Source organism: Lepisosteus oculatus, chromosome 4 (assembly GCF_040954835.1).
Source record: "Lepisosteus oculatus isolate fLepOcu1 chromosome 4, fLepOcu1.hap2, whole genome shotgun sequence".
In the NCBI taxonomy this organism is placed as follows: Eukaryota; Metazoa; Chordata; class Actinopteri; order Semionotiformes; family Lepisosteidae; genus Lepisosteus; species Lepisosteus oculatus.
This window is the reverse complement of record NC_090699.1, coordinates 51145801-51172240: the sequence shown is the minus strand read 5'-3', so window position 1 is coordinate 51172240 and position 26440 is coordinate 51145801. Positions and strand designations below refer to the sequence as shown.

Genomic DNA, 26440 nt, shown 5'->3' with positions numbered 1-26440 from the left:
AGGAGGCATCGATGAGCACCAAAAGAATAGAAGAACGTAGGTTTTAATGGATTTTCAGGATCTGATGTTTTAGGGTGATTATTTTTGGTCTCTTGTATAAACTTTGATTATTTTATTGTTAATGTGCGTGGAATATGTGAACATTATCAAACTTGAAAAATGTGTGTGGGGCATCCAATTTTATTTGTATTGTTATATTTATATTGTTAAAAATTTTAGTCTGCATTTAACAAACGGGCTTGAGGACTTTCACTAGGACGTTATGGGTTCGAGCCTGGGTAATGTGCTCCAAGGATTTCCTATGCAACTACGCACAACTGGCAGAGTGTGATGTGGAGTATAGTTAGGATTAGCCAGCTGAGGTTCACTCAGCAGAACAGCGACTCCTGTGACTTCCTGGGTGCCCGTGAGCTTGCAGTGACATCAGTGAGACTTGTGCCACTCCTCCAGTCAGTGCTAATTCTCCTGTAAGGCGCTGTGGAACTTAAGACATGTCCGAACCTGAATGGCTCAATGAGCCTGTGGACTGAAAGTTGAGCCCCATTAACATTGACACTGTTAGTGTGTCAACAGTGCCAAAGTACCGCAAGTAAAATCTGCAAAAAACAATTGACAGTTTCAAATTGGGTGGCTATTTAAAGTGAGCAGTGGTGCAGTGGTTAGCATTACTGCTTCACGTCTCTGTTGCTCCTGGGGTTCTGTCTGTGTGGGGTATGTATAGTATGTCCTTTCCATGTTTACATGGGGTTCAGGGTGATCCTGTTTTATCCCACAGTCCAAAGACATAACTGGTAGGTTAATTGGCTTCTGGGAAGGTTGGCCCTGGTGTAAGCTTGACATCCTGTCCAGGGTGTAACCTGCCTTGCACTCCTTGCTTGCTGTGATAATCTCTGGCTCCTCTACAACCCTGTAGTGGATAAAGGACTTGGAAAATGGATGGGTGGAATCTAAGTGGCTATATAATGAAACAAGCAGAAATGGAAGGATGGAGGAAGACTGTTCTTTTACGCCACTTTAACAAAGCTGAACTGACATTGCTATATAGAGAGATTTATCATTAGAAAATCAGGATGATTTTCTGGTAGATTGTGGCACCAGCACCTTTAGGTAGTGCAGAACTCAACCATCAACTCACCGCCCTATCCAGTGAGCATGGTGAGTTATGACTAATTCTGTCACTGACAATTAGTGAGAATCCTGCCTTCCTCTGATGGTGTGTGAATATTTATAATTGAGGTGACATTGGCATTTGTTGTTTATTATTCTTACTAGATGTGTGCTGAGGGAATATTTAAATATTCAAGTATAAATGTAATTTGTTTTCACATGAAATGTGATATTTTGTTTGAATTCGATATTGATTTTGATTCACCAAGTAATCTGTTCATTTTGATTATTGTGTTTATTTTAAGGCAGAAAATAAAGTAAAATGCGCCTCCATTATGCACTAGAATGTTCAACAGGAAGTCAACAACACCTGTCAACAATTTATATTCTTTTCTCTATTCAGAAAATGCTTACTTACATAACATATAAGAGGTTGAGATAATTAGATTTGTTATATGCAAAAATATCTATTCACCTAAAAGAATGTCTGCACCTATTTTTAGCAGTACAAAAATAATAATTATTTTTAAAAAGGTGGTTCGCGTATAATATGCACACCTGGGGCTGGCTGAATTGCAAGTACATCTGAGCCCTTTATTTTTAATTAGTAGTGAGTAATTAGTATTTGTCACTGAGTAGCTCATGTTACATGTAGGCTAATTAGTAGTGTCATTTTAATTCAGTTGCTTACCTCTGACTGTTTTTCAGCACTCATAGGTCTGGTAGCATGCACAGATAAGTACACTGCAAGATCTGCTCATGCGTTTTTGGAAGGAAGTTGTAAAAACTAAAAGTTCTGTAAAACGACTTTTGTTTTCCGTAAATACATTTTGTTCTGTGTGTAGGCATGTATTTTATTGATAATCTTTTATCATAAGCTCTCTGTTCAGCCCCATTACTGTAGTTTGAATACTTTGTAGTGTCAGACTAATTAAATGTAATTAGACATGTATTTTCTAAATGTTTTTTATGCACATCCCAAAATATGGAGTAAAGGTACTGTATATTTTAAACAAGAAACCTTTGTCAAAACAATAATAAATAAACATTAAATGATATTAAAGAAATAAAGTGCTTTCACAATTGCATACAATTTAGAGTAGGCCAAATAAGCCTTTAAGAGTAAATTTTCATATTAACAGTAAATCTACGAGTCACATCTGTCTCAAAAAGAGAAAGAAAACATAAATATTTAACAGCTAAACAGCATTGACTGTTTGGTTTTAGCCTCAATCCCTGTTGGACACTTTGCTTGATGATTATAGTACATTGTCATGAATAATTAATTACATTTACATAGCACTTTTTGTCCCAGTGGATCCCACAGTACTTTACATAAATAAGAAAGAAAGCACCCATTTCATCCACTACGAACGTACACCAAAAACCTGGGCAATATGGTAGCTGTAAACCATGCTACAGTTGCATTACACAGTTAAACAGGTAGTAAAGTGAAAAATTGATTGCCGTTTATGAAGGTTGGATTGGGTCAACTCAGGAGAATCTAGGCATGAGACACTTAATTTTTAACTGTGCTGTGGGATCTTTGATTATCAGGTGGTGAGTGACATGGTTTATTGTCTAGCCTGAAGGACAGCTTCTCCCACAGCATCACAATCCTGAGGTACCTGTTTGGAAATTCTAGGAGTGCCACACGCAGGTCCCCAAGCACCATTTCACAGAACGAATGGCAGCCTTTAATAATAATTACTTACACATACATAGCGTTTTTCTGGACACTCAACTCAAAGTGCTTTACAGGTAATGGGAAATCCACTCACCACCACCAGCACTGTGCAGCACCCAACTGGATGATGCAACAGCAGCCAATGTGTGCCAGTACACTCACCACACATCAGCTATCAGTGGGGAGGAGAGCAGAGATGGAGATTATTAGGAGGCCATAATTGGTAAAGGGAAATTTGAGCAGGACACAGAGGTTAAACCCCTATTATCTTCAAGAAACGCTCTGGGAATTCAAATGACCACAGAGTTCAGGACCTCAGTTTTACGTCCCATCCAAAGGACAGCACCTTTTTACAGTATAGTCTCTGTCACTATACTGGGGCATTAGGACCCACACAGACCACAGGGTGAGAACCCCTTACTGGCCCCACTAACACCACTTCCAACAGTTTTTCCCAGCAGGTCCCCCATTCAGGTACTGACCAGGCTCATACCTGCTTAACTTCAGTGGGCTGCCACTTGTGAGTTGCAGGGTGATATGGCTGCTGGGTATGATGGCTTTTAATATGAGCAACATGAAAGATAATACAATCAGGGTGCATTTACAGTATTTGGTGCAGACATAGCAATCAGGTGCGAGAAAGTTTCAGGAGTAATTGCAATATATTAGTCTAACTACAAGAATACCAAAATATTGTTGATATATTCACATAATTATGAGGACTAGAATAATTTGATTAATGAACCCAGTATTGATTTTCAGTGAGTTAAAGGTATCACTGAGCTTGTAATAAATACAGATCAGTTCAGCTGATTGTTGTTGAAATGAAATTTGTTCCGTACCCAGATGAAAACAAGAGCATTGAGATGCAAAACAGAGGGTATTTAATTCATTGTGTTCATTTTTTTTCTTTTGATGCGCTTACCTTTATTCTTAGAAGCATCCTTAACTTTTTACAACTGCAGTACGGCTACGTTTGTATTCCTGTTTGAGTACCTGTGTCTGATTGGTGTATCATTGAATGTACCTTTCCATGCAGGGCAGACTTGTTTGAAGATGATGCAGTCCAGAACGTGCTGAAATACAGACCCTGGTGGGTTGAAGTGGAGAGTAAAAAGAAGATAAAGGAAGAAATCACTCAAGGCCATGATGGGGGTGAAGGAGCCAGTAAGTGTTTCTTCATACTGAAGCTTTATGAGACTTGCAGTAGTTTTTGGCTTGTTGACAAGAGTCTTTCTCTTTCATGCTGGTATCTCCTGCTGCGTTTGACTTCATTGCCCATGATAGTTGACACTTCATGATTGGCATTGCAGCAAATCACTTAAATTATATAAATTTGTTTTTGAAAATAGCTGTGATCTGTGGTTTTGAACAGAGTGTGTTTTTATTTATCCTCCAAACCACATAAAATCTCGTTCTTTTTTAATTGTACGTTTCTAAGTTAAGGTTCTTCAAAAATTGTGATTAAAGATAGGGCTTCTATAGACAAAATTCAATACAATCACACAAAAAATTGAATATATTAACAAGTAAGGCAGTTTGGTTTGCATGGGATAATTACTCTTTGTTTTATCACCTTGTGCCTTGACTACTTGTTTAAAATGATACCTGTTACTTTTGCAGAAATGCATTCCCATCGCAAATCCTGGGATTTTTGCATGCTATCTATATTTCCTTGCCTGCAGTGTTTTTGTTTTCTTTGCCTATGTTGTTAAAATCAGTTAAATTTAAAACAACATTTTAGGAATAGAAATCTGTATATTCTTTGGAATGCAGCCTTTTGATTGCTGTTACTCATTTATTCATGCATTCTGATATGCATTTATTGTTTAGGATATTTTTATTCAATGTATAGCGCTGCAGAGAATTTGTATAAGAGTGATACAAAAGTAGATTTTTTTAAATAAATTACAGCCTTGACAATATGTCACTTACAATCATTTGTACTTCCTTAATAAAGTCACAGATGAGCAGATATTGAATGAATAAAGTTACTTGAGGCAAACTCCCTGTGTATGGAGACCACCGCTTAAGCCTTTGAGAGGCATTTGGCAGGTTGCTGTGACTGGTTATTAAGGTGTGAACTTAAAGTCTTACTAATTAGACAATGAGTATGTAAGTCTTCTGATAAAAAAAGCATAAATTCATTGTTGTGTCAAAATAGAAGACCTTTATGCGGGTATGTGCTAGAATTTTGTTTATAGTAAGTTAAGCTGCCTACCTTTGCATCTTACCACATGACATTTCAGTCTTCAGGAAGAAAACATTAACTGCTCTTTTACTACTAATCCTGGTAAATTGTGGACACAGAGGTTGAATTGTAGTTGTAGGAATAAAGGTTTGCCAGCAGGTGGTGTGTAGTGAAGACTATTCACTACTATGCAAAGCTAGGCATCATTACAGGAGGGATTTCTTGCACATGGCAATGGGTTCTACAGTTTTATTTATAAGTAACAGAATGCAGTCGGTTAAAATACCCTAGTTTAAAACAAGCATTTGATTCTAAATATTATTTTGATGTCTTCTTCTGTGTATGTGTGTATGATGCTTGCATAACACTTACTTGAGGCAGCCAGTTTCTCTCTAGCAAACAGTAAGCAAGTCAGTAGAATTTATGGGTTCCAAGTCAGTTTTGATAGATTTATTTCATTGATTGAAAGCTTAACTACTTAAATAACTCATAATCAATGAACATAGCAAAGCAGTTTGTCAGAGAAATTTATGGCTCAGGAGCTCCCTGTTGTGAACGTGAAGATAGATCGTAACTATTGATTGATATCTAGTGAAGTGACAAAACAAAGCAGAAAAGCAATGTTTTATTATTGATCAAAGCAGTTGTTTGATGAATTGCGGCACACTCCTTAAACAATGAATTTACAGATATGACCGTAAGAAATTTGGAGATATGCTAGGAGTCTAAACATCTGAATGAGATATTAAAGGACTCAGGGTCAAAATAAAAACAGGCACACTCACATTATGTTTGTTGAATAAATTATGATAACATTAACTAATTTAAAATGTAGGATTTGACTGCATAGCCCTTGTATTCAATTTACTGAAAACATTTTTTGCATTAAATAATTCAATTGAAACACACAACTTTGTAATTAGGACTTCTGGAACCCCCAAATGGATACACATTTATAATGGGCTTTGTAACATATCAACCAGGTACAATCGTTTACAAGGATGAGTACTAGGGCTCCATGAAAGGTATTTATTCCTAGTAACCCAAAGCACATGTTTAATTTCATAGAGGTGAAACAATAGGAATGTTTTCTTTGACCGATCAGAGATAGTTGTCATTGGCCAGTCACTGGTCAAAACAAGTGATAGCTCAGTCAGAGCAGTCTCTGCCCTCAGGAAAAACAGAAACATAACATATTGTGGTAGATGATACATGCCCACAAAGAAAAGAAATGCCTTTGTGCATGCCCACACACACTAGAAAGTTCAGATTTTTACTTATTTCAGACTATAGCAACTGCCTATTCGATGTTTCTCAGCTGATCTGCTACTCTTGGTGTCAAGGCATGTAGCTTTCATAGTCACCTTTCACATCCCTGTGCCTGATGCACTGCTCACACCCAGCCTACCTGGCTTGGGCCATTTAATGAATGTTTTGGCACTAGTCCCTCAGCCATGCCATAAACTGTAAACAGATGTCAGATTATATCCCAGCTGGCTGATTTCTCTGTATTTTATGGTGTTTATTGAGCATGTCCAAGTTGTTGTCATGGGGAAATATAACAAGGCTGGAGTGATACGTGTGAGTACTAATGAAGTGGTTATTCAAAATAGGCTGTTTGAATTTTGCCTGCTAACCTCCTTGCTTTCTGTTTTCTGTGAAATGAGTGAGGACTACCTCAAGGCTGTTTAATTGTTGGGACCACAAATTAACGGCCTCAACAAGTAAGTATGCAAAGGGTTTAGAAAGGAGTCTTTTTTTAAATTTAGAAGTGCCAAGTATTTTTTGTTACAGACTCCTGATTTGCAAGCAACACATTATGTTTTGTCTGTGGCTACAAACGCTGTTGCTGCACACAGGAGAATGAAGAATTGTAGGCAGACTCCTGTGCCCCATCCATTCTCGAGCCTTTTAACATGTCTTTTATCACGTCACATTAGGAAATAAGAACTAGTGTCTTTTAACACGCCACAGAGGACACATCCTTGCACAGGAGGTACAGCGCGGATTGGTGGAGAGGCAAATTCCTCACTTACGGTACTCGGGAGGAGATAAGGGTCTCTGTTTTGTTCAGAGCAGAGGGAGCCCTGACTTACGAGTCCAACCCACTTTGGGACTGGGGTGTTCAGTCAGTGTCACGCTGCCAGTTGGTTCCAGTCTACTAATGACATGTCGCAGGCTCGAACCCGCAACACCTGGATCAAGGAGCTCGACCTGTTCAGGGGCAAGCGCCTGTACTCGCTGAGCCATTTAGAAGTTCTGCAAAGATCCTTATTAAGGGTTTAGATTCACTATGCCAGTTGTTTGTTACATTAGCTGGCTTATGCCAGATCAGGAAAGCCCTTAGTTATAATTTTTTAACCAAAAAACAACAACAGTGGACCTGCTTTCTGATCTAAGCCCACGACGTCTTCCGACTAATCCCATCTCCATCAAATAAGTCTTTAACTGTACATTGTAAGAAAGCATGTAAAACCAGTCCTCATAGAAGACATACAAAGCAACATGATGCCTGGCTTTTTGACTTTAACCTGTCAGATTTATTGTTTTTCAAAAGATTAAAGTGATAAGGGCTTTAGTAGCTGCTTCACCGAGAGGCTGTTCAGTTGTATGCAGTCTGTTGATAACAGCATGTTAATTCTGCAGAGCTTACAGCCTGAACGAATGGCTTACAGTCAGAGCTTATGTTACTGTTGGATGTCATATGGGTAAAGCAGGATTTAGATTAAAAAGATAGCATTATCTCTGTAGGGTGCTTTGGTTAAAAAGTGAGCTTCAAATTGAAATCTCCGGGAGCCTGTTACCTGGCATCCAGTTTAAGAGTCGCAGATACACAGCTGTGTGCTTTAGATTTTCTTCTGAATAATTTCCATAAATGACTCCTGAAGAGCTATTCTACCCAGAAGAAGCTGTCATATTAATAACTGAGGTCCTATGGTATGTGTGCTACTTAAAATAGCGGTTAACACAATAGTATTTAAGGTCTTAAAAAGTTGTTAGTTTCATACAAATTGAAGAATAAGGTAGTGTACTGTGTTGTGGTTTCAGACAATATATGTATATGTCATAATATGTTATACAAATGAATCTACTGGGTAGTACCTAACAATTTAAAATATACTTATTTAATAGCAGTTAAAGTGTTAAATCTTTGTTTCACAGAATGTATTTTTTTTAATTGTGTGCAAATACAGTATATTTTACATGCACACTGCATTTACTTTGAGGGTTTTTCTGCTAACAGTAGAAACAGAGGTATTTCTTCATTACAAACAACAAGGTCAAGCTTGACCATTGCAAAGAAATAACAGGCAGTGCTGGAGATTTCAATTAAATAGCTCCATTTGCATACCTGAAAATTCTTTCCCTCCTCTCCAAATAGAGCTGAATTGAATTGCCATTGACTGTCAGTATAGAGGCACCTAAGGACTGATGAGTTCATTTGTCAGGTTACTGTTCCATTTGAAAAGACAAGTCAAGTGTTCTTTCAATCATTTGTCTTTACTGGAATGCAGTTAACATTATGAGAGCAATCATTTTGCCTTTGTACAGCTTTACCTCGCATGAATAGCTTTAGAGTCCTTCAAAAGTGATTTAACAAGAGTGCTTTTCGGTGCAAAATGAAATCCTTGCTTCAGTATTTAACATATTAAATTCAGAGAATAGCAGGCTGTGATCAGGATGCAGAATTACTGACAGTTATGCTGTGGTCTAACAATATTACTTAGTAACACAATCTGTTAATCAGCAAAATTAGAACAAGACAATATTGGTTGCTATGATGAAATATTTAAGACATATAAGTGTACTTGAAACTTATTTTCATGTTCACAAAATGTGAACATAAGTTAATTACATTATTTGAACAATCAAAGGGAGGCAAACCTACTCAATGTCAGTGGTGCCATCTGGAATGAAGACAAAGAAATTCAGGATTCCTAATTAAAGGACAGATTTTGTAGACAGATGTCGACGGAAAATGTTCAATAAAAAAGTTAATTAATTCTTCTGAGGCTAGCAGAACGGTCACGTAAAGAGTGGAGGAAATTGAAAGCAACAACAGGTGAAATAAATTTTAATCTTCTCCTTTAAAGGATTTTACTCTATGGTGTTTTTATTCTTTCTAAATACATCATTGATTAATCTAGTACATGCTGATCAACCCAAATGTGGCTGTACTCCATATGTATACACAGTACAGGCTCTTAAACATAATATTGGATAAGCCCAGGTTAAGTCTTAGACGTAATGGCAGTGTGTTGAACACACCTTGTTGAACTCTATTGATTCTCAGTATTAGGTGAAATTCTAAATGGGGAAAAAACCTACAAACTTCCAAAAGTGTGTAATCTTGAAAAACCAAACACAATCATCAGACACATCTGTTCGGGTTGTTCTGAGGTCTAAAATGTTTGTGGACTCCGATTGTAAGAAAATGTATGTTTGTTCTAGAACCCTATTTCCGGTCCCCCGTTTTGTAGCGGCATTACATTGTGAACACCTGATTGTGCCTCATGTTAACATTCCTTTGCTGGTGGTTTTCACTTCAGAATGACAGAGTGGATCATGTGTAATTGTGTTCTTTGATTTTTCGACATGGGACTGAAAGTGTCCATCTCCACTGCAGGCGGTGGATTGAGAAGTGCTGTGTAAGTGTGCTGCTCAGGGTAGCGAGCATATTCCCAGCTGAATAAAGCCAAGATCTAAGCAGGCCCTGGGGTAGCTCTGGGGCCTGCAGGCTTGAAAGCAAACTGGCAGGCTGGCGAAGACCTAACCAGTGTCCAAGGGAATTGGTTTATTAGAGTTATCTCTGATAGAAAACAGGGAAACAATGGAAAATAAGAACCATCTTAAACTGATTAGAGACTTCTGTGTTTGACTCTTGCCTCCTGTTTAGTCTGACAGATATTCTCTAGGCACTGCTTTCAACTTTTTATTTCATTGTTGTTTTAATTTGTGACAAGGCTAAACCCACTTTCTCTCTGTCTGATTTGTCACTGGACTTTTTGAGGGTAGAAAGCCCTGAAGGTTTAAGAACAAAATGGCGATGCTTGAAACTCTGCATAACCACTGTCCTTTATGAAAGGCTTGTTTACTGGAAGCAGATTTCTTGGCAGGAATTTCTCTGTTTATACATTGAAAGAGATGAAAAAGAAACTCGCAATGAATTACAGCAGCTCGACTCAAGAGGAAGCCAGGTATTCTAAGATGTCTGCAACATCCCCCTAGAGGATGTCTGTAGTGATAATAAGTATTTCATCATGCAGCAAGAATTCTGTTCTCACAAGTGCCAAGGCTGCAGCAGAGCCAAGAAAATAATTTTAAACAGTTGTGGTGTCGCTTTCCTTAGCGTACGAAACCTTGCAGGGTGCTCTTTGGAGGGTCTGTTAAGGGGGCTGCTTTTAGCTTCATCGGTCAGATGAGTTTTTCGTTTGAAAGAAGTCTCATGTGCTGCAAAAGTAATTCAGCTTCAATCCCATAGGTCTATGCTTTCAAATTATTGCAAGCCATGAAAAGGGTCCTTTTCGCTTATCATCTTTCAAAGTACTGGCCCTTTCTAACAGATCTCATGCTTCCATTACTTGACTACCATATAAAGCATTGTGCAGCGTAGTTTTCCAAAATAAATAATTTTCAATATAAAACAAATTTCTAGAAAAAAACCTTGTATATACATTAAGTTCAGCAGCTTTGTAAACATTTTGCTGTCTCACATTCCTCTGTTGGCTCCAAGCCACTTAGCACTGCATCTTACACATTTGAAAGTTTGAGAATAGATTGAAATAATTTTGGTTCCACGACGTCTTAATCCCTCACTTTGTGGCTTATGCTGCTTCTGACATGAGGTGAGATACACAAACCTGGCAAGTTGATGTATCACAAGAACCTTAAGTAGTACTGTATGGCAGGACACTCCTGCCTTGTGAAGCCAGTCAACTTAACTTAAATTAGAAAAGCCCTTTTATTCTGTTGTTTTGAGTCCACAATTTAGCAAGACCATTTGGAAAATCAAGATATATAAATATAAAACAATTACAGCACATCAGGATTATTTTTCTGCATGTGTTAAACAGGGAGGTACACTGTAGTTAGGAACAAAGCATGGACTCGTACTTTTCAAACTGATTACACCTAGAAGCTAGTAGTCTTCTCACTTTGTCTTCCTGAGATAGGTTCTGCATCAAAAACTTGTTTCTCTTATTTTTTCCTGGATCGAGTAGGATACTGCTAGAGAACATTCCAAAGAAAAATAATTTGGATACTTACTCCAGTGATTGTGAATAAAGCATGGGTGCTAATTTCCAGATTGAACAATTTCTTTCAAATAGTCTTTGGAGCACATTTGGGACCAGATATTTTTATCAGCTTTCATGTTTTTTGTAGTGTATTATCAGTTAAACAGCTATTCTATTACTTTTTATAATAAGATAGCAGTTTCAGAAGTTACTGAGTACAGTGTGTTGAGCATCTAATCTGACACACAAAGAACTCGAAAGTGTTTTGCTTTCTTGGTTTTACACTGTTTTCATATTGAAGTGTTTTGTGGTTTAAATATTAGCAGTAAATGATATATTTCAAATGTAATACAGTAATACAGAAAAATGTTTGCTGTTTTAACAACATTCTTAGCTTTTTACATGAAAATGACCATTAATCTGTAAAAACATTCTACTGTAATGCAGCAAAGATAAACCTATGAATGTACTGTCTAGCTGAAATTATTGTTTTTTAGTGATCTGTCACAATGTTTTATCCATAGTTGTTGGTAGTTCATTGGTTTTGAAGGTATGAGTAAACAGCTTGGTTACTTTCTAATATGAGGAACATTGTGTGCAAAGTGAATTCCAGATATTGTCTTCTTACATCTTTCTACTTACAAATACTCTTTTCTTTAGTGTTTTTTTCTGAAGAGGAAAAGGAGCAGCTCAGAAAATTCAGCAATAAATCCTACCTGCTCGATAAAAAAGCCACCCATCAGGTGTGGATCAGCCTGGTTGATATAATCCTGGCATACGTCTATGAGGTCCGTGTCACAGAAGGGGAAAAAAATGTAAGTGATTATTTTTCGGCTCCATATAACCCACTTTGGTATGGCAGAGTTTGCAATAATGCAGCAATTAATCAGTATTACCTTTTTTGCTCATATTGTTGGTCCTAAAGCACTGAAGTGCTCCAGTGACAGTATTTCATAGTGCTGAAATAATCCTGATCTTTTTTGCATCAAATACAGATAATATTTTCATATTTGACACTAAGTTCTCATGGTTTCATTGGTAAGGGACTAATGATATCTTGTACGGTAAGAAACTTTAGTGCATTTTCTTTCTTCGCTGTTTTATAATCCATAGAAACAATAGCTCTTTTTATCATTATTTTAAGAACATTTCATTGAGTTATAGTGCAACATATTGTGCTGGAATGAAAAATATTTGCGGCATTGAAAAGCAAAATCGATATTCTGAAACATGACTACAGGGTACTTGTACAGTAGGCAAACACAATTGCAAAATGTTGCCCAGTTTGTAAATGAGGGTTTTCAGGTTATAAATGTTGGATTAATTTTTCAGAGGGTATGTGCTCATACTGAATTGCAGGTGGAGTCTCCATGGAATATCAGAAAACTGAGTGGAACACTGAGCTGGCTGGAGGTAAGCATGCAAATCCCAGGCCCAAAACATATTTATTGGTTTTGCAAAGAAGAAGAAGCTTGGGGTGTATAACTGAAATACTGTGCTCTTATGTTATATTAATTAAATTGTTCTCTGAGGTTAGCATACTCAAGCTAAGCCTACACATTAATGGAACATTTATCTGACAACAATACCTTTTGCTGTGTTTGTAGTATAACTTAAATGTTTGTTGCAAACTCTATGAAGGCTTTGAGACAGCCTGATGTAGGCAGTGTCTGGTTGGTACGATGCTGTTTAATAATAAACTTCACCATGCTCAAAGGGATTTCTTTGAATTTTTTATGCCCTTCCTCCAATTTGTGTCTTGCTATAACTTTATCCATGAGTATTGAAAGCTATGTGGTCTTCATGATTTAATCTTTGCTTGAAATTCTCTGCCTGACTATGAAATCATGTCAACCACCATTATTGCACACAGACAGAGACTATTTAACTGATTGTGTGACTTGTCAAAATAAGTTTGTGCACCTGAACTAATTTAGTTTTGCCCCCACAAAAGTGTCTTCTCTCACCCATTAAAGTGTTCAGTTCAATCACTGAATTTTTCATTTTAAAAATTACTTTCAAAAATATGTGGAAGGGGTGAATACTTTTGCTGTATATACAATTAATAATCAACAAGTATGGGTTGATTCTATTCTAAAAAGTAAAAAAGAAAAAGAACAGCGTTTCAGCTTTCAGTTGTTAGACCTTCTTCTGGATTTGTTTGTGTTTTTTTCATTATGTTTCATCTTGGAATTTAACTCTACTTGTTTCTTTACAACCCACACACTCATGCAGCTCAGCACTTATAATTAACAATCTTATAATTAATACTTTATTTTATATAGATGTTGCTTTTTATCCAAAGTGTTCTGCAAGTGTGTTGTATATGGGAAAGTATCCATTTGGACTACCAGTCTAGTGCAGTATGCACTGCCTGAGTGATGCATGGCAGTCATTGTGCTCCAGCAGCCTCAGTACCAATGCCATTAGAGGTTATCACCCTTATCGTTACAAGCAGTGCCATGGGATCTTTAAAGAAGACCTTGATTTAATGTCTCACCTGAAGGATGAAACTTCCTACAGCATAGTGTCCCCTGTCACCATACTGCCTTATTGGTTTGGAAATTCTTGTCCAAAGGGATAGTGCCACCTACTGGTCCACCAGTACCACGTGCAGCAGCAAACTGGTTTTTGTTAGAGGTCTCCTATCTCTAGGATAAGGTCTGGCTTTTCTCATCTGACGCAATATATCTGATTGTGTGTATCTTATACATTGTCTTCAAGAAAGGAAAGATCATTTTATATATTTTATCATATTCAAGTACAGGGTTCAGTTGCACAGTCACACAAATGCGTATAGCCAAATACGTTTTCCACAGTAGTATTTTGTGGTACTAGACAGGCATCATCAAGAAATAACACAGCAGTCAGATGATCATCTGTGTTTATGCAGTTTTGCCATATCGTAATTGCATTGGCAGGAGAAGGATAGCTATTAGGTTTGGAGTTTATTGGTAAAATGTTTATTAAAGAAGAATTGTTCATGGCATTTCACCAGGGATGTGATAACCCGTTAGGGTAGTAAAAGACACAGCTGCAAACTGTAAGGTCCAAACAGGGGAGGTGGAAGTTTGAGTATGATGAAACAGATTCCAAGTCTCAATTCAGTCTTGGAAGTTGCTCCAAAGACAGAGGCTGTTTGGTTTGTGAGCACCTTATTTACCTATGCAGGAACCTTATTTCACCAGCTCTTAACTTTATTGAGACTAGATACCTAGATATCTGCCACATCTGGAAGTAATATTTGACCTAGTCTTTTTATACTTAATGTTTTTCAATCAATCAACCATATTCAGAGATAACATAATTAGAATGATTTTTGATTTTTTTATGGTGAATAAAACATGTGACCATTCCATCTGTCTTGAGCAAGTTAGACATGAGGTTACAGTGTGTACCAAGTTTCAGATTAGTATTGTAACAGGTTACAAAGAACAGTTGTAACAAAATTGAAACAAACTCATGAAAACATGTAAGGAGAGCCATGGTTTCTCATCTCTCTTATTGAAGCTGCAAGGATGATTTACATTATTTACTCAGCAATATGTAACAAAACCAGGCATGCATGACTTTGTTTTTTTTTTTCTTATGTTCTACCAAGCACACTATCCTACTTTTAGCACTCAATGTATTTCTGAGAAATGACTTTAATTTAGTATCAGGTTGGTTTTTGTTTATGTTTCCAAAGAGCTTCTTACGTGGGCTCATTTATGAAAGTGGAACATTTGAAAAGCTCCCTGAATAGGGTTCTTAGGCTTAGGAAAATATAGTTATTACATTCCTGTGAAAGAAATATGATGAGCTGAATATCAGGTTTAAATGAAGTCTAGAGATAATCACTATAAAAGATAGTGTTTAACATCTCTTACGGAGAAAAGGAAGGTAACATAAACGGATTATCTTCCCTCGTATCAGTTAAGAAAGCTGTTTTACAAGTCTGTTTTATCACACCTCTGCATTTTTCTCTAATGTCCCCTAATCTGAGTTTAGTTTGCTATTCTTTTCTGAAGGAGCAAATGAGGGGAAAACTCTTTTTACTCGTGCATGTCAGATAATTAGAGGTGAATGGAATGATTGAGTAGGGGAAGGTAAGAGATTTCCCGGCTGTTTGGTCCCTGACCAGGGCTTTTGCATCATTCAAGTTTTATCCGATAAATGAGACATCACGCATTCAGGCAGCATCTACCTCCAACAACAGTGGCCTTCAGGAGCACCTAGATAAATTAACTGAAATGTCAGTAGCTGGTCTCTATTATAAATTAATTCTTTCAAGCCTTTCAGTTTATAGTTTCCACTTAATGTTTCTACTGAGCCCTTGTATACAAAATACATTAGTTATTGACATGCCATCAATCGATTAAAAAAAACGATACTCAGGATTATTCCGTTTTTTCATGATCATTTTAGATCACAACACCTTTATTTTTTTACAGTAGTCAGTAAATTATCATTTAGTTCAGGTCTGTGAAGCACACTATAATATTGTGGAAATCTCAACTGTATGATAACTTTAACAACAATTCATTGAATTTCCTATCCTGTCATTCATGTTTTGAGAAGAGTTCAGATTTTCATTTCTGCAAAGCCTGTTTGGTTAAGTGAGCTCTAAGGCAGTTTGCAGTTAGTGTGGTAAATAAAAGCCTAACTCAAATGACAAGGTCTAACATCCGTGATAATTCTGTCACTGAGACCAGGGAACTGGAGTGGATCTTATTGCTGTCATAATCATAACAGACTGACAAATGTTAAATGATCTTAAATTAATTTGCTCTTTCCCATTATTGAACATATATTAATAAAACACATGAGGTACATAATGACCGTGGGAATCCAAAGCCCTCGATTTGATGTATGCGGTCTTGAAATCTATTAAGTGTCTTTGATTATGTGGTATTAATATCACCCAGATTGATTCATGCCAGCTCCAGAGTCCTTTTATTTTTTTGCCTTGTACTTTTAAGGCTAATCTAAAGAACACTGGAAAATCAGGTCACAGTGCCATGTAGAAATTAAAAAAGAATTTTGTCACAGATTTTTGTGGTTTTGATTTGAAGAGTACTATAGTTAATTTGGCAACTGAAAGTTGAGAAACATTTTTCTTTCCTTTTTGTGTAGAAGTGGGATAAAAACATAAAGTGCAGTTTTAGATTGTAGTCATTTTCATAGATTACTTTAAAAAAAACCTTCAAAGTATTTTAATCTTCAGAGGTGTATCATTGGTGGTAAGACAAATATTACATTTTTTTTCAAGTGAGGGTGTTAATAAATTTCATTCCTAGCTGGTATTACCTCTTCATAGGCCACATGAGATGCATGGATTTAGCACTTGACAGACAATTATACTTCTCATTATCTCAAACTATATAAGAGAGCAATTAACAGCACTCTAAAAACATACAAGACCAGTAACAAAATGATAATTAGAAATCTCGAAATGCAATCAAAGCAGGCAGACAAAGATTAACAAACTGATTTAACAATTAAAAGGCCTTCTAAAGCTCTTTTATTGACTGTTAAAGCAGAGGAAACAACCCTGAAACAAATGAACTGATTAAAAGACTTCTGACAATTAAAGTACTGGCTTTGCAGGGGTATTTCAATGCTCCACAAGTATTTACCTTCTGTATAAGTAAGTCATTAAGAGTAATTAGTCTATAAATGACTACAATTAGGAAGAAGTTATCCTGGCTTGCTGTTGGAAGAGGGAAAGTATTACAGTAGCTGTCATCAGAAAATCAATGTCTTTTCGTTTTCAGTTTGAAGTTAAAATGGTATCTGTTCTGATACATACAGCAAAGTAACATTATTTGGTTCTACAAATTGGGTATTAGCATTTGCATGAAATCCATATGAAGAGTCTCAGTACTATTTATGTATTGTTTTTTAATACAATTGGTGTTTTTATGTATTAATATATACATTACACACATCACATTAGTATTTTACAGTTTTCTTTACTGCATTACATAATACTGGTAAACGCTTAATATATAAAATGAAGATAAAGATGAATGTAACTGGAACAAGTGGTGCCAAGCAGTACCACACAGAGATTGATTAACCTGGAATGACTATGTGTCTTAAATATCCACTTATTCCTGCAACTCTGTCTGTCGCCTGATGGAGCTCTGCCACTTCTTTGTACCCTATACATTTTCTCCCTCTGCTTTGCACTGACAAATGTGCTCCTCAGAAACAAGGTCATTTATTTTCTTCTCTTTTCCTCTTACGTGATTTATGTTGAGAAGTCCAAATGATTTTGCAGTGAAGAGCCCTCTGTGTGCCTCCTCCAGTCTTTCTCCCAGCTGGGAATTTTGAATTGGAAAAACCACTGCCAGTGCCTTGGCCTCCAGGCTTGTCTCCACTCTACGCAGCAGTATTGGATATTTCCATCTTTGATCCATATGAAAATGTAACCGATTAAGTGAATTTGTCTATGTATGAGTTCCATCTTTATTCACACATTTAGTGCTGTGTGTTCTTTTTCTAGACATACAACTCTGTCCAGGAGGTCTTGGTATCATTTGGAAGAAGAGTGCTGTGTTACCCATTGTATAGACACTTTGCTCTCATTAAGGCAGCTATAGAAGATGCGGCAGTGATATTTGAGTTAGGTAAGTAACAATCTTTTCATCATTTGTTTTGCAAAAACAACAGCAACCAGTAACATGTAAGCTAGTGCAGACAATGGTCTAACACCTGAACACGAGGAAGCGATATGATACTTACCATTAAAGCTGCTTTCATTTAATTTTAAATAGTGAATTTTTTTCAATGTACTTATGTGCTGTTGCCTAGAACTACTGTAATATACTGTTATACGTGGATTCTCCTACTGTTTTTTTTCAACTAACCAGTTTGTAGTGGCACTGCTTTGTCCCTTTTTGTAACTCAGGAAAACCCTTGAAGTTTGTAACATGTATTTATAGAATATTTACTTTATATCTGCTAAGTGTGTGTAATCTTTAGATCAAGGCTCCTCATGAAGTGCTAAGATGAAGGTTCCACTGTGCAAATACATTAAGGATTTATATTGCAAGATTAGCAGTTTCTGTTGGTTTAGCAAGTGTAAATGTGTTAGCAAATTAAACTCATATTTCCAGTCCTGGATTAGCATTTATGTGCTTCATTAGCTATCACAAGTCTGAAAATCTACTTCTGGGAAATTTAGAGCTTTAGAGGGATTTCAAACTGAAGTAGGGGACTGAGAATCAAAGCCTTTTGGACAAAAGACTATGTAATTAATTATTACATTAAAACACCTTGTTACGACCCCAAGTGTCTAGGGGTAAGGGGGTGTAACATTTAGGATGGTTTTGGATGCAGGTGGGATTCTGGTGAGGGATTTAGGAAGCATGTCAACAAGTTTGGTGCAAAAGTTATTTATTTTACAGTGAACAAGTGACTGGTACATAATTAGGACACAATAACACACAGGGAAAGGGAACTAGAGTGGTGCCAAAGAAAAGAAAATAACAAACAAAATGGAGCTGCCTAATAAGGTGAAGGAAAGCTGACCTAACTACAAAACAAAAACCCAAAACACTCGGTCTTCTGCGTCTTCTAACGCCCTGGCTAACCTTCACTAACTACCCAAAACCATACAAGACAAAAGGCACTCACCTGACCTAAACTAATTGTGTTACTAATACAGAGATCAACTACACGTGTAGAATGTACCCGACAACCTTAACTAAATCTTAACACAAAAGTTCACACACATACACAAGTGAACTACGAATACAAATAAGGAAAAACGAGATTAGACACAAGGAACAGGGTACAAAAAAGCACAGAGGTTGATATAACATGTTAGGGCAAGGTAATGGAGAAATAAAGGATAAACACAAACAAACGAAAGTACAAGAATACGAACACAAACCAACAAAGCCGAAGCTATACTGAAACACACATGAAGCAAAAACTAACAAAAACGGACAGAAACGAAGCTGTAGCAGGGCGAAACGAAGCTGAGCCGAGCAGAACAGAAGTCAAGCGAACGGCACCCTTCATTCTGAAAACCTCCAAGTTAAATACTGAATAAGCTGAGCTCTGATTGGTAGAGTTGATTGAAGAAGATGTCACAATGGCAAAGATGGGTGAATTAATAAACCAATGGGGAGGGAGAGCAACCAAAGTCAGGAAGTGTGGAACATAACATCAAAACAAACACACGGACCACACTGGAACGTAACACACCTGTAGAACTCTTACTGCCAATGCACTAGGTTTACTCAGATTCTTCCAATTCCTGCTACTTCATCCATTATATTTTGCTTTTACTGTTTGCTGGCTTATTGAAACAGTGTGACAACTGTGTGATGGTTTTTCATTCACATGGATTGCCAACGTGTGCGTGTGGATGTGGGAAAAACGTTCGTAAAAGAAGGGCCCAGGGTCCAGTTGCAGTATTCACTCGAAAATTTTCATTTTCATGTGAGAGTCAGGGAATTTTACATTTCATTTTATATTAAATAAATGCCCAGTTACTGTTAAATTAACTACTATCAATTGGGTTATATGGGCTGAATTGCCTACTCTCGATTGAGGCCTTACTTATGTTTTTAGTGTCTCCCCCAAAACTACCATAAAATTAATCTGTGATGAAGTTTATCATGGACCTAAGATGGCTAAAGCCAAATAAGGTGGCTAGAGCCATTTTAGTTATGTGGTTGTTCTTTATCAGACTGATAACAACTGGTAGGCTACTTTTACATCTTTGCAGGGTGCACAGTTAATGGAAGGAATTTTAATAAATATTAAATCTTACAAGCTTTTGCTTTATACATAATTATTAGGGTTATAAATTACAAATCTGAGTTTTAACATCTGTAGTGCAAAAATTGAGTCATTTAAATTGGTTATATTTAATTAGTATACGGTATGTGTAGAATGCCCCCACCAACGTATAACATGGCTAATTTTATAAGGAAGGAAAATTGTCCTCTTCCTGCATTTGATTGTCGCTCACGGAGAAGTGCTTGCAAGAAGAATTGTTTGTAAGAGAGTGAGAGATCTAACACCTACAGATGCAGCCATTCAAAGTGCGCGGTACAGACACATACCGGAGGTAATTGGCTACGGCATCACGCATCGTGACACACGATGACGCGGGGTACCGCGGTACGTGATTGGTTGACCGACAGGGGCACTCGTGGTCCGTTGGTCTGTCATAGAAAGATTTACAGTAAACGTCTTTACTGTGCCCGTTGTAGTATTGAATATTCATATGGAATTTTACCACTGAAAGGAAATCTTAGTAGCTGAGCATAAAAAGAATAGGAGCATACTGCAACACGTGTGAAGGCCATAAACGATATTAATTTTGGAACATAAACATACAGTATATGGCTGGTCTCGGTACTTTAAAGAAAACATACACGAAACATGGTTTCTTTATGACCAGTATCGGTCTTGAGATATTTTTAACTTGATTTACAGTATTTGAGAGGTATGTCTTGACACTGATACTACGTAAATACTGCTCACGTACATGTTTCTAGGTTTATATTATGCATTTCGTATGGTCAAATTACTTTTGAGCAACTGATAAGAAGCGCGAAACGGTATGCCCAGGGCATTTTAGTTTTCGTTTTGTTTTAATGCAGTGCAGTGGATTGATTAGAGATATCAAGTACATACAAGTCATTTTTTAAATGTTGTAGTTCGTCTTGTAAAAATGTTACGAGTACATCATCTGTCAACAATTACACAGGTTATGTTTCCATATTGCGGATTTTGGTTACGTAATATTATTTTCTAATTTCACATTGTGAATATATGATTTGGGCAAACAGAGCCGCAAAGAAGTACATTATGGGTTGTTGTTTTTTTTTTGCAGTTTTATCTAGAACAAGCGATGGTTAAACCTTTGTCTGATTCTTGTGAAACTATCCACACGACAGTTACCTAGGAGTTGACTTCAGTGATGTCACTGATGTGATGTTTCTAAAAATCCATCCACTGTAAAACATCTTCTCCACTTGTCCTGCATATGTATTCGCTAATGAAGCTGTGTGTTCTGATCCTGGTTCTCTACATTTCTGTATGAACCAGCTTAGAGGGCTAAAGACAACTTGTGTTTAAATTGAGTGTAAGGTAATTTATGCTTCTAAAGTCATGGTCAGCATTTATTATTGTACTGTGCTGTAAACTTCTTCTGTGCCTAATTACATTATTTTATAGCTTTATCAAATCTGTACATTGTCTGTCGATAATGTTTCTGTAGTGCTTTTTCAGCCCTCAGCACGTGGCTGCGCCGGTGGCGCTGTGGGTTAGGTTCCTGACTCCCATGTCACACGGTCTGTGATCGAATCCCATGGAACTATGACTTTATTTTTTAACAAACATTTCTTTGAAAAAATGAAACGTTTCCCTTGGTCAGAGATAAAATAAAACCTCACTCGCACCAAACAAATTTATATTTCTAAATATCACAACATGATCGAATTTAAGTCTTTTTAATAACAATGAATAGTCACCTATGCGTTACAAAATAAACATTTATATTGATTTGAATCTCGTTTTGATTTAAATCGTAAACATGTGTTTAAATATATTTGTTTATACTGTATAAAAGCGATGATTCTTATGGAATGTGTTCCGCCGGGGATTCAAAAAATTTATTTTATTTTTAATCGCGTATCTAAGGAAAATTGCAGTATAACTTTGTTCATGCACATCATTATACAGTATCTCATTTAGTATTTCTATAAAAAAAATCGTTTGCCCAGCCACTATTGTTGTTATTGTTTTTATCCTGTAAAGCGCTTTGAGGAGCACAGCTTTCTCACCACTTAGATTACTTTTTGACACCAGCCTTACACAAAGCAGAAACTGATTGTATTTTCCGATGACATACAAGTTCAAAGATTACAGATTTTAATCGTCTTTTTTCTGAACCAGGGAAAATCTGATCATGTTTCTCTATAACAATAATAAAAAAACTTTATTTTACACACCACCTTTAAAAGTGGCATCTCAAAACAATACAGTAGATGTAAACCATCCACATCTACAAAGTAAATACCCAGACAAACGCAAACGCGTTTTTAATAAAATGCTTTCATTCATTCAGCAGAGAGAGAGCGTAAAACCTGGGTGTAACAGCTGTTCCTTTTTCTGATCACTCGCTCTCTGGATAAATGTCTCGCCTGTCCAGTTCTTTGTTTTCCTAATTTGCCGATTATGCCTGCTGCGATGCACTCCTACCCTCACACCTAAAGAAGACTATTTTAAATTTCTTTGCGCATCCTTAAGGTGATATCACATAAAGGTGATATGTAAAATAATGTTTTTTTTTATTGTTGTTATAGAGAAACATGATCAGATTTTCGCCGGTTCAGAAAAAAAGATTTAAAGTATACTAGTTAAGAAAAATAAATCTAAACTGGGAGAAAGCTATGCTGAAAGTTTATTAAGATACTTAGAAGACAAAGATATCAATTTATTTTAGTCAAAATTTTATATATCACCTTTAAAAGTGGAATCCCAAAGCAAAGTAAATACCCAACACTGATTGTACCCATCTGTCATGCTAATAAAACACCTTGAATTGAATTGAATTGAATTGAGGGAGAGAGGGGGGGAGGGCGAGCGAGATAACCAGGACTAAGGCAAATAAGATACACTCCACAGGCATTCACAACAGCAACATATGAAACGTTTGCACATATAGTTAAGTTATAACTTGGTTTTCAAAGTGCAATGAAATACAATATTGTTGTTGTTGCTGTTCTTGTTGTTTTTATCCTGTAAAACCTTTTGAGAAGCCACCTTTAAAGGCGATATATACTGTAAAAGCGCTGATTCTTATGGAATGTGTTCCACCGGAGATTCAAACATTTTTTTTTTAATCGCGTATCTAAGGAAATCTCAGTATAACTTTGTTCATGAACAAACAGTGGCATGTTACATTATTAATTTGGGTGTCTTAATTCGATGTATTTAAACTACTGTAGGTGTAACATAACATTCAGAAATACAATCGAGAATAGTTTTGTGGCGTTTGTTTAGATGAAACGTTCCTAAAACGTATAACGTAACCGGGCATCCATATGAATCAAGTAACAGGTTTATTCCATGCTGAAAAAAAGAAGAAAGAAAACACATTCCATAAGAATTGACTGAGCTCCTCTCTGTACCACGCAATGATCCCCCCAGAGTCTCTGCCTCGGGTTATTTGGGTTTTTAGACAGAGGGTAAAAAACTCTCTCTCTGGCTTGACCTCCCCCTCCCTATGTATTGTCTGTTTTTTTGTTAACAAGGCTCGCCAGCTAATGTGAATCGAAACCTGTCTTTCTAGCTTTTAAAGTCGTGCGATGTGTAAGCCACAATTCAAATAGAGAAAAAAGAGCTGACTGACAAGATTTAAGATGTGGATTAAAAAAAACACATTGCCCGACGTTTGTTGCATTGCTTGAAAAATAACTTTATTTCAAGAGACTGGATAAGTAATTCAAGTATTTTTTTTAACTTCCTGAAAAACAACTAATAATTTAACTATATGTGCAAACGTTTTATGATATGTCGCTGTTGTAAATGTCTGTGGACATGTGCTGGCTGGACAGGAGACTCTACTGTACACAGAGAGGGGCGGGAGGAGGGGACAAGCCGATACATACTCTTAGAGTTTGATTAATAGGGAATATAGTACAAAAATATAGTACTAAAAATAAGATACACTCTACAGACATTCACAACGGCTACTGTCAGAAGATAGGACACAGCGGCTCAGGCACCCGCTGAATGGAAAAGGGGCACTTTAATGTTCTGTATGGCTAATACTAAAGCCAATACTAATATTCAATACTTTAATATTCTTTTCTGTATGTTTAACAATAGTGGGTACTGGCCTAATTCGTCCCTGCTCCCGTTGTTAGGTGTTAATGTGTTGTTAAGTGTGAATTTGTACCTGTTTCCCTGAGGTCTGGCTTTTTTTCTGGAAAACCATAACTCTGGTCTTGTCCAGATTGACTGTCGGCGCCCAGGTCTGACAGTGCTGCTCCAGCAGTGCCAGGTTCTGGCGCAGCCTCTGTTCTGTGGGCGACAGCGGGACCAGGTCGTCTGCAAAGTGCAGGAACTCGATTTCCATAATTAATGCAGATCAGTAAATCAAGGGACAAAACAACTATTGCGCCCGGGTCCTCATTGGGCTTTGACGTGCTAATGCGTTGGTTTAACAGTCCGGGTGTGGCAAGCCTCTAATGTTTAACCTTTAACTGTTTTTCCATCTACTGTATTGCTTTGAGATGCCACTTTTAAAGGTGATATGTAAAATAAAGTTTTTTTATTATTGTTATAGAGAAACATGATCAGATTTTCCCTGGTTCAGAAAAAAAGGTCTAAAGTGCTACACCTAACTTTCTTAATTCGATGTTTTTAATGCAGTGAACTACTGTAGGTGTAACATAACATTCAGAAATACAATCGAGAATAATTTTGTGGCGTTTGTTTAGATGAAACGTTCCTAAAACGTATAACGTAACAAAATTAAAGCCGATTAAAATCTGTAATCTTTCCACTTGTTCTGTATGTCATCGGAAAGTTTCTGCTTTGTGTAAGGATGGTATCAAAAAGTAATCTTAAGTGGTGAGAAAGCTGTGCTCAATGTATTTAAGGGACTTAAAAGTAAAAGGGGATGCTTCATATTGCTTGACTAATTTTAAAAACTAAGTTATAAATGCAGACGCTCCCTCTGTGTCGCGCCGGGTGTAAATATCAAAATATACATTCGTCCCGGGCAGCGGCCGAAGAGCGCCCGACTGGGGTGCGCGGGGAAGAGCAGGACAGGAGTGAAAGGCGGGGTTTAGGAAGGCTTACAGTCTGGGCAGGTATAGATTACACTTTTCTAAAATGTATTTGAAAAATAAAAACGATTACAATCTAATCCTTCCACGTTTGATCCCAAAATCCCAAGAAAAATAAATCTAAACAGGTAGAAAGCTATGCTGAAAGTTTATTAAGATACTTAGAAGACAAAGATACTTTATCAATTTATGTTGCATTAGCCTGATTATGATTAAAAAAACACATATAATTAAACACGCGTTTGCGATTTAAATCAAATCACGATTTAAATCAATATAAATGTTTATATTGTAACGCATACTGTCCAGCCTCCATTTCTCTATAAAAATTTACTCTATTACACACATACACAATAGAAGCAGGAAGCAGAAGCAGGGACCGTTGTCAGAAGGGAAGAAGGAGACTATTCATTGTTATCAAAAATGACTTAGAATCGATCATGTTGTGATATTTTGAAATATTAAAGTCAATTGACTGTCCATAATATTGCTATTCTATTTTTTCGAAGAAATGTTTGTTAAAAGAAAAGTCCAGCACCAGCTGGATTTGAACACACAACCCGTGAGTTGGTAATCGGTCACGTAGACCAGTGGGCTACAAGGGAAGTCGCATGAAGAGAGAGGCGAAACAGCCCTACACAGCCCTGTCGCAGTACACGAATATAATCATATCGTTATTAAATTCTTTAGATACGCGATTCCACATTATATTAGCAGAAAAGCTTAAAACTACCACTTTTTCACATGCTTTTTCACATGCTAGTTAAATACTTCGATGCTTAAAATCGTTAGGGAGAAATGGAATACCGGTGTGTATTTTTCCTTTAAAGTACCGATTCCTGGAATCTGACTGGCTGACACCCTTCTGAAGTGGTTCCATAAAATCTGGTATATGGAAAAGAAAGCGTTGATAAAAAAGCCTGGATTCTCATGTATCTCATACAAGTATCTTTTAATACAGTCTTTGCTGTGCTCTTGAGGATCCTTGTGGTATTTTGAGCTCTAGTTGAATGATAAGTGTCGCATTTTAAATCATTTTCGTAGTTAGAAATTATTAAACGCCCTGTTAAAAGCAAGGGAGTTTTTATGCCCGTTGAAGTAAAACAAAATGCCTGACAAAGTATGGCTTGGACAGATTCCAAGTGCTTGTACAAATTTGCTAAAGAAATTATACTTTGAGTATACAGCTTGTCCAAAGTCATTCATTATTAATACTATTAGTAATATATTCGGTAAAGGCTTTGATGCATAAATATTTCTGATAAAGGTAGGTTGTGTACTTTTGTCCAACTGAGCAATCTTGCTTTCATAAAATATACCAACATTTTAATGACTGATGATTAACATGCTGTAATACACAGTTCAAAATTAAAAGCTCAAATGCTGTACATGAGAGGTTAAGCTCCCCCTG

General features: G+C 36.8%; 1 protein-coding gene across 3 annotated transcripts in view; it reads left to right on the top strand.

The window, feature by feature from the left end:
- The window catches only part of shq1 (SHQ1, H/ACA ribonucleoprotein assembly factor), a 75746-nt gene that overhangs the window by 20075 nt on the left and 29231 nt on the right, over positions 1-26440 (top strand). For all 3 annotated transcript variants that reach the window (XM_015347287.2, XM_015347288.2, XM_015347289.2), the window contains 4 exons: positions 3834-3961; positions 11882-12036; positions 12581-12634; positions 17712-17835. In XM_015347287.2, the coding sequence (XP_015202773.1) occupies positions 3834-3961; positions 11882-12036; positions 12581-12634; positions 17712-17835 (461 nt within the window). The remainder of the gene's footprint in view (positions 1-3833; positions 3962-11881; positions 12037-12580; positions 12635-17711; positions 17836-26440) is intronic.